General features: G+C 35.0%; 1 protein-coding gene across 2 annotated transcripts in view; it reads left to right on the forward strand.

Annotated features, from left to right (window-relative positions):
• Positions 1 to 7,790, forward strand: part of LOC117172318 (coatomer subunit beta) — a 135,305-nt gene extending 127,515 nt beyond the window's left edge. For both annotated transcript variants that reach the window (XM_033360100.1, XM_033360101.1), the window contains 3 exons: positions 2,221 to 2,665; positions 3,367 to 3,602; positions 7,440 to 7,790. In XM_033360100.1, coding sequence (XP_033215991.1) covers positions 2,221 to 2,665; positions 3,367 to 3,602; positions 7,440 to 7,670 — 912 coding nt within the window. In that variant the 3' untranslated portion in view covers positions 7,671 to 7,790. The remainder of the gene's footprint in view (positions 1 to 2,220; positions 2,666 to 3,366; positions 3,603 to 7,439) is intronic.
• Positions 7,791 to 10,011: the final 2,221 nt, after the last annotated feature.

Raw genomic sequence — 10,011 nt, forward strand, 5'->3', positions numbered from 1 at the left:
AAGCATTTGGAGGGGACGAGAGCGACGAAGGAGAAACAATTAAAGTGGAAAAATGGCAAAATGAGCATGAGACAGAAGATAAGTGAAAGTGAAGAAAAAGGAAACGGAAGTCGCTCTCACTCGCTCTCACTCGCTCGTTCCCTCGCTTCGATAGCTGGCTTACTCTTCCGACAGTAAAATAGTGCGAGAATAATGTTGAAGCAAGGAGATATAAGAATAGATTTAAATAGTTATGAATATTGCAAATAGTAAAGGTAAGATGATATAAATTTTGTAGATGGTCATGTAAAAAACGAAGGTTATCTAAATACTTAGGGGACACATTATGAATAAAAAAGATTTAAAGACCTAAAAATCATCAATATACCAAGTTTCATGAAAATCGGCATATTTTACTTAATTTCGTTCCACTATTTTGACATTTGGAATTCTGATTTCAGATTTAGATTCGGAGACCCAAATAACCCGTTAGTACCAATTTTCAATGAAATCCGAACAAATGCGAACAAATTTTCTACTCATGACACTGTCATACACTTATTATAAATAAAGTTACAGTTGGCAGAAGGTAAAAAACACGATCAGCGGCGTCAATCTACCGACCGCATACTTTGACTTGTTATAATGTGTTGAAAAATCAGTGGAAAATGGACAAACAATCAGGCCAATTCTTTGACATTTTCTGTAAATGTAGGTGTCATAAAAATTTTAAAAATTAAATAATTGTAACTTATAGAGTTAATTATATAGGAGGACCTTATCTCAGCTCCAAATTCTGATAGAAAGCTCAGCCAAAGCTTGAAACAAGTGAAAAAATTCAAATACAGTGAGGCACGAAATTAGATTTCAAAATTATTAAATAATTCGCTATTAGAAATGATTTTTTCTACGTTTTTTTATGTCTCTTTGGGGGCGGCGAGAGCAACTGATGCAGGCAATATACCCAACCATAACTGTCTGCTTCAGTGATTTCATTGAGACTCTCCCATTCAGTCCCAATTAACAAGTCTTCCAGAAGCCTAAAAATCAATACGAGCGCAACCTGGTCACCAGGTAGCTGCGGGCAAGTGCCGAATAGTGACCATCGACTGACACTGATACAGATGACTCCTTTTATGCGCTCGGAAAGAAAAAAAAACGAAGAAAAAATAAGTACTAATAGCAAATTATTTAATAGATTCAAAACTTTGTTTCGTATGTTATTGTATTATTTCAATTAGTTTATTTATTTCAAGCTTTGGCTGAGCTTTCTATCACCATTTAGAGCTGAATTAAGGTCCTCCTCTACAATTAACTCTGTAAGCTACCCCGTTTCTACTGATTTCTCAACAAAATTTAGTAAGTAAAAGTTCCCTGTCGTGAAATTGACACTGTTAACCGTGTAGCTGTACCTTCACGCAACTGTAACTTTATTGATAATTAGTGTATGATGGTGTGATGTACAGAGAATTTATTCGCAAATGAAACTATCTTTGCAGTGCAGTAGGTTCATTATTAAACGGGTTTTCACTGACTTATTCAAACGTTTGTAGAGAGGTCGACATTTTTTAAACCCATGAGGTGTATATAAACGTCACGCGCAGTGAAGGGATTAACTACTCCGAATGATGATATTTACTTTGATAAAAATAATGCATTCCTTTAAGGATTAGAATAGCAACTAACATCGCCTTTTTCTCAGAATCATGTACTGCATTAATTTACTGGCCGGATTTGAAACATCATTAAACTTTTATCTATTATAATTACTGAGTTAATTTTAAACTATCCCTATTTTCGAGATCGTTTTGAATTCTTAGCAGTGCGGATTTTTCAATTGAGCTTTCCAGATCGCGAACTAGGTCCCTGTGTCAATTCGGTTCAACTTGGACATTATCAAGTGTAATCTATGCGGATTTCCGATTTTCTTTTCAATCCATCTCAGTTTAGTTTATAAATTAATTTGGTTCAATTTGTTCATTATCAGCTGTAATCTTTTGTAATCTTTTCGGATTTTCTCTGTGCAGGCCTGTAGTAGATCACGTCGCCGCGCCGAATTCGAATCAGCGGCTTCAACTAATGTTCAACTAATGTTGGTCTGTTGAATGTAGCAATTGAACAAGTTTTTACATTGCTAGAAGGATAAATTCGTAAAATTGTGTTTTTGTTTTGCCTTGGTAAAAATTTCTATCAGTTAATAATTCCCAACATAGAAAGAAAAATCTTTTACTCATGTTTCAGGCGAAGGAGAAGCCTGGAAACATCGTACAAGTAGATGATGCAATTCCATTCCTTCAATTAACTCGTGGATCGGACTTGACTGGTGGTGCAGGAGACGTTTTTGAACAAAGTTTGAGTGCTGCAGTAGCAGGAAAGCCTGGCGGAGCTGGCGAAGTTTCTGTCCCCAGCGCCCTTAGTAAAGTAACCCAGCTTACGGGTTTCTCAGATCCCGTTTATGCCGAGGCTCTTGTACATGTGAACCAATATGATATCGTTCTTGATGTTCTAATCGTTAATCAGAGTGAAGATACTCTGCAAAATTGTACGCTTGAATTGGCCACGATGGGTGACCTGAAACTTGTAGAAAGACCTCAACCCATCGTGCTTGCTCCTCGAGATTTTGCGAGTATCAAAGCAAACGTTAAGGTGGCCTCTACAGAAAATGGCATCATTTTTGGAAATATTGGTATGAGACTTTATTAATTAATTTTTTTTCCTTTTCCAGGAAAAATAAAACCTTTGTTTAATATTTTATAAAACTGCTGTATCATTGATCTATTTTATTAACAATGATTGTGCAGGTTAAATGTTTATTTTACCAATTGAAATAAGTGCTTAGACTAACGATTTCTAACAAAAACTTCTTTCAAAAAGACTTTTATGACGGCTAGTAAACTTCGCTATATATAATTATTTTATTTATAGTGCATTAAATTCAATTATTTATTCAGAGCGCCACGTCTTTCTTGAACCACGCTTGACGTACCGTGTTAATGTAATTTAATTAAAAACTCAACAAGCCTATTATTATTTTTCTCTAACTTTTACTCGGGAGAACCCAGTTTTTCATCATAAGCAGGGACTTAGTCAAGTGATGGATGAAATGAGGATGTTAAAAGTTAATTTAATACGATGCTATCTGCCAATCCACGTGTTTTTAGTCGCTCACTTCCTGGTGGTTAAGAAAGTTTCTTACAATGCGACAGGTTTTAATAACATAAAACTGTAAGACTTTATATCTATTTTTTCAACAGGCTGTTCGGCCCACTTTAGTTTAGTGCGTCGTTGGGCGTTTGTTTGTGAATGTCTTTAATATACAAAATGCAGAATATTAAAAATCTTCTCATTTAGAAAAACATGCACTCAGATTTTGTTCTTACTTTTTAGTGTACGACGTCTTTGGTGCAGGATCAGATAGATGTGTAGTCGTTTTAAACGATATTCACATCGATATAATGGATTACATCGTTCCAGCAACATGTACCGATGCAGAATTTCGACAAATGTGGGCAGAATTTGAGTGGGAGAATAAGGTTTCGGTGAACACGACCCTTTCCGATCTACGAGATTACCTGGCTCACCTTCTTAAGTCAACAAATATGCGCTGCTTAACACCAGAAAAGGTTTGTTTTTTATTTTGAGTTTTCTGTGTTTTCTTGGTTGTACAGTTCATTAGAAATGCGGATGTTGATCGTTACCAAAAAGTTTGAGATTTTTTATCGAACACTTATGTAAAAGGCAAATTTCTGAAGCCGCTGAGCAAGATGGAAAGGGCTGTTTGACAAGTGGTGGCGTCAAGAAATATCTTACAAGTTTACAATACTGGCGCTGACCATTCAAAATATATATGACAGAGAAGGCATCCCCTATTTTACAGCCAGAGTTAGAAAATTCTCAAGAATTTTAAATGATTTTGTTTGTGGTTTATAATATAAATTATATTAAACGAATAATTCTGTCTATTTCTGTCACCAGTGTGTAATAACTAGGTAGTGCAATCATTGAATTTCAAGCAGGCCTAAAATTGTAAAAAAAAATGGTGGTCAGTCTCTTGGTAGATGTCTGAGGGAGGGTTATATGCATAAAAAAGTTTTACTTTCTGAATGAATATTCTCAACTACTGTTTATTAATATTAATAAATTAATATAATGTTTAACGCTCTTTAAAATGATACAGTCAGATTCAAAGAATTATACAAAAATGTATTATGACCTGAAAAAGGTTGGTAGACCGGGCCTCAATGTTCTCCATACAATCTCAGGCCTGATTATAATAAGAAATTTCTTGACTTAAGTTTGGTAGGTTATGGTATTCATCTGGATATTTCGATACAATAGGTCAAACGGGCTGCTTATTGCTCGTGTTCTTCTCTCCAAGCATATGTCGATTACAGGTTGATCTCAGTATACGGTAATATGGATGGATATGGAAAAAAACGTTGCATGTGCCAAGGCCAAATGCTTATTACACCTCAAAACTCTAAATAATATTAATAATATTCCTGCCCTTATAAAAGCCTCCAGATGCACGGAAACATTCCTTATCAGGCTCAAAAATCAGATAATTGATCGATAATTTCTACCGGAAGATCCAAGAAATTACGTGAGAAGAAGCCGAACAAATCAAGCAGCCATGGGGTGAGCAGTGGCTATTCGTGAATTAAATGAAGCAGGTTCTTGAACTCAAATCCTTAATTGCATTCAGCTGGAAGGTTCAAATCGATCCTCTGGAAATGGTTTCCTGTACAAATTTGGCCGGTTATCAGTCAGGTGAATACATTCGGGTAAAGCCTCACTGATCACAAACCCCGATACCATTATCTTAGGGGCTGACATTCAATGTGATCGAAGTACCACCTTTCTTCAACCCTCCTCATCCTTATATATTCCTAGGCAGTTGCACAAAAACTCAAATACCTCACTGAAGTTCAATCTGCAACTTGAAGTTTAGATAACGCACCCATCTTGCACATTCACCCGCCACCTAATCCCAGAAAATCCCCGCTTGACCAGGCAACATCCGAAAACAAGAACACTGTAACTGACTGAGCGACCGTAACAAAGCCCTTAAAGGAAGCCTGTGGATCACCTGAATTCCTAAAAATCCACTCAGACTCATTGTCGATTTCAATCTCAAATAGAAGCTCCTCTCAAGATTTATCAAAATAATCAGGCCTCAGAGATTGCTGATAGCTCTGCCGTGTTCCCCGCATGCGATTGAACTCGGAAACCAAGCCAGTCTACTCTGTCCTAGCCCTGAGCTTTCTGCTTCGCATCCCACTCCTTTACCTCTTCTTCTCCGTTTAGCACTTCTGTGTGATCATAGAGCCTTATAGAGTAGAACAGAAAAGAGAGTGCAATCTTGACATCCTAGGGTTTCTCTCAGAGACCGGTACTGCAGTCTATACGGAATGCTAAAGGCAGAATCAACCGAATTTGCGAAAAGGGGAGGTCGCCATTCGATGCAAGCGCAACAAGCTTGGGGTAAACCAATTCTAAGGCTCGCGTTGCAGCATCCCATGTAACTCTAGCAATGACACACATAACATTAACAGCAGTTCTCTTAATATGTGGCGCTCAGGAAAGCATCATGTTCAAGAAAACGCTTAACCCTTCTAGAATACACCTATTTTTTCGAACACCTATGCCATCAAAATAACTTGAAATTAATTTTAGGAACTGATCAAATTTCAATTTGGAAATCCGATCCAGAAATAGCAATTTCGAAAAAAGAATAATTAAAAAAAAATTGGAATAAAAATTTCGCTTCTACATTTATCCCTGATCGACTCCTATCCTCAGCGAGTCTCTAATTTATTTCAGTGTTTAATGAAAGGAAACTTTGAGATGACATCTAGAAAAAATATTTTCTAAAATAGAAAAACTCGCTAAAAACTTTATTAATTAAAATTCGGGGAAGAAATATTGCTTCGCGATAAAATGCACCAATTCAATCTGCATTTCCTCATGTGCATTTCGTCTAGGATCGATCTGTGAAAAAAATGGAAATCAATTATTACATTCAGAAATAATGTTACATATATTTTTTTATTTCAGTTTTAAAAAATAAATAAATGAAATATTTTATTCACTTTATTTAAAACATATCCTGTCTAGTCATAAGACACATTTGTATGCAGCAAATGAGCGTTAAACACAATTCACTCTTCGCCCACTGGAAGCGCAGAATGTTATTACTATTTTATAGTATTTGTCACTCAGCAGCCATTCCATAATGTTATTGGCAAAGAAAAAAATTGACGTTTACTTCTCAGTCCATATTTCTCACTTCATTATTAATTAAACACTTTTATGATTTGTAATTACTATATAACATAGTCCATATTATACAGTGCATTGCCGTATTATTAGGCCAAAGCGAAAAAATGACAATTTTCACATTATTTTTGTCATTTATTGTAATTACTTTTAAGGGACTTGTGTTCTCGCTGACGGTAAATTCTAAAGATATGAATCCCATCGTGAACGTTCGGGACTTCATGAATCAGAAGTCAGTAAGCACAGTTCAACAACCAACCAAGCACTTACTTGGATACTGAATCACACTTGGGAAAATTGCCCACAGATGAAAAAAATTAAAAACTCTATACATAGTATGCCCCTTTGTATTGAACCTATATTACCTGCTAAATTCTGCTAGACGAAATACTGATTATGAGGCCAAAGATAAAAGATTATTTTTTATGATTTAACTTACGATATACATTGATATGGAACAATCTTGTTGTCAAATCTGTTAGAATTATATTATAGATGATACATTTTATTCAAAAAATGATTAGCTTCATTGAACTCAAGCATTCTTACAATAAAAACTTACATTTAATTAGTTTTTTTGGCAAATTATCTGAACTAGCTTTCGCGTATCTAAGTATACTGTGTAACGTTAATGATTAACTATTTAGATTAATTTTATAAAATTGACAATGTATTTTCTTCGGCTTCGAAGGCGCGTTACGTCACACCACGCGTTTCAAGCCATGAGGTCGCCACATATTTGATTTAAAAAATCGACATTTTTTATAGATATTTTCCACTTTTTAGTAAATTATTATAAATTATTAAATAAGTAAAATCAATTTTTAATATCACATTTATATTCTTTGGGATTCAAAGTTTATACAAAAAATTATTCGCAAGGCAAACAAAATTTTTGCGGATGACTCTATTTACTTGTTTTGTTCATTATTGAATGCATTTACTAAATTAGCTGCCTATGAGGATTGGCCGATTTTTTAACAAAGCAAACGGAGCGCTGCAATCTCGTGCGAAGCGCGTCGTGCCATTATAAGTTATTTTCATGTAAAATTAGATGCAAAGTAATATTCTTTTCTAACAAAAATGATAGAGTATATATCGGAGAGTACGTCTATGATTGGAATTTTTTCTTTAACAGTGACGAACTTATAGTCTAATTGATAAATATATTTTTTTTACAGGCTCTTTCAGGACAATGTGGCTTTATGGCAGCAAACATGTATGCAAAGTCTATTTTCGGTGAAGACGCTCTGGCCAATTTATCAATCGAGAAGCCGCTCAACAAACCAGATGCTCCAGTCGTCGGGCACATTCGCATCAGAGCAAAAAGTCAAGGAATGGCTCTTTCGCTCGGCGATAAGATCAATTCCACGCAGAAAGGTCCACAGAGTAAAGTCGTTCAAGCCGCCTGAATGTTGAATCTGAATTTACTTGACTTTTTGCGGGGCAGTATAACTAATTATCTATAATAAAAAGGCATAGGTCGTAAGAAATGTATGTTTATTTCAGAATAAAAAATTTTTATCTGCAAAGAATTTAATTTTAATATTAAATAACTAAATTGTCAGAGTAGGATCCATTAACGTGCTCACTGCTCATTAGCATGTTTAAATGTCTCAATAATCAAATTTCATCAATCACACTTTATAAATTAAAATAGCGGAATTTCTTTATGATAACAAATTTCAACATCAGTGAATGAATTTTTTAAAGCGTATTAATTCTTTAATGCAAAATCTACTATTATACTAAATGCGCAATACTTGTAAGCTTGATCTTTAAAATGAGCCTAACGATTTTGATGAAATTGTGTCAATGCGTGGGTTTTCTGGGGCAGAAAAATTTTAATCAGCTCTCGATTTTACGAAAATCCCTTTACCTTGTTGATAGTCCGAAAGTGGATGACATTTTTCATGTATCATTTTCTACCCTTTGAAAATTTTCATATCATCTATTTTTAATTTAAAACCAACGGAAATCATAGTCTGGTATCATGACAACGGATGTAGCAAATTTATTCTTGAAATTGAAAATGTTAAAAAATAAAGACTCGTATGATTTTGTACTGCCTAGCGGTTCGTGGACCCACTATTTTCACTAAAATACAATACAATTGCCAGATGTTTTGGACGTTTGCAAGAAGAAGACAAAATTTTCTAGTTTTTGGGGATTGAGTGCATGATTTTCTGCTGTCTATCTGTTTAAGGACCTGTACTGAGAAACACTTGAAATAGTATATTGAGCAACAAGTGGGGGTAATTGTTGGCCCCGCAAGAGTTGTTCACACTATTTTTTATTATACGTGCGTAAAAAGGAATGATAGAGCGGGGAACCCGTGGTGTGGAGGGGAAGGCCGCCGAAAGAAGAACATCTACTGAATTTGTAGGTTATGTACTGATTAAAATTAAAAGAGACTCTGGTTTCTTCGAGTTTCCACTGATTCTCTTTAATACCAAGAGATGGATGTAGGCGTCGATTGGAATAAAGAAATATATTTCTTACTTTAAAAAATATCAAGGATATCTATAAAACGAAAATTTAGTACACTTTAATAATGATTTCGTGGGGACTTTGTCTCTCATATATAGTCGTAGCGCGGTGACAATACTCGAAAGAACTATCTTGGGGGGGGGGGGGCTCTCTGCCATTTAATACGGTCAGATTTTTAAATAACAGTTCGACATTTACAGGTAGTAACCCTCCCAAATTTGCACGTCTCAGTAAAATGATCAAATTTTTAAATTAAAGCTCACTTGCGCAGATATAAACACTCCTAATTGAGCACATTCCATTTCACACGATAAGATTTTCAACCCAATTCACGTATACAGAAGGTCCCCTCCCGACCCTATAGGTGTCAGTTAATACGGCAGGGTTGATGCATATAATATCATGTTGTGAGGTATGTAATCTTATAGCATATTCGGTTGCATGCCCACTTTTTTCTATTTTATTTAGGTGCTAAAAAAACTCCACACATTTTCAAAATCTTTTCCTGTTTACAAAGGTGTTAACACTTTTTTCATAAATTAGGGATGAATTAAACATTAATCATCTCTCAGGGAATAATAATGTAAACGAATCCGCAAAAGATTTAAAAGACCTTCTTTACATCCAAGCCTGCAAAAAAATTGAAACTCAGAAAAATGTTTAAACTCTATAAACAAGAAATTTTATTAGCCCATTAGCCGATTTTATGGTAATTTATCGCCATTCTTACGTTGACTGATCCTCTCCAGCGGGCTACCCTTGTTCATAAACAGGCCAAAGTGAAGAAATTTAACCATTTTTTAACTTTTCAGTGCACACTTTAAAAATAATATATTTAGAATCTGCAATTTTTTACAATTACATATAAATTGATTGATTTCATAATTTGGATAAATAAGATCAAAATTTGGCAAGCAATAATATTATTGCTTAAATAAAACTGTTCAAATTTCAAACTTCTTCAAACTAATTACATATGCCAAGAATAAAAAAAATAGATTTCGAATATCTGATTCTGAGATCACCAATTTCAAAATTTGTTTGTTTGTTGAAGTTTTACATTTTTAACTGCTTACTTACAAAAGTCGTTTACTGATCGTTCACCGACCAGTGTTCCATAGACTGTAAACCATTTTTGATTTTATTGAATGTGCCCGAGACTCTGAGACTCTAATAGACAAGGAGCGGAACAGCGTTGTCTGAAGTTGCGCACTGAGCTTAGCTTAGGCTTCATCGCTGCAGAGAACCATGGCATGGGGGGGG

Source organism: Belonocnema kinseyi, chromosome 5 (assembly GCF_010883055.1).
Source record: "Belonocnema kinseyi isolate 2016_QV_RU_SX_M_011 chromosome 5, B_treatae_v1, whole genome shotgun sequence".
NCBI lineage: Eukaryota > Metazoa > Arthropoda > Insecta > Hymenoptera > Cynipidae > Belonocnema > Belonocnema kinseyi.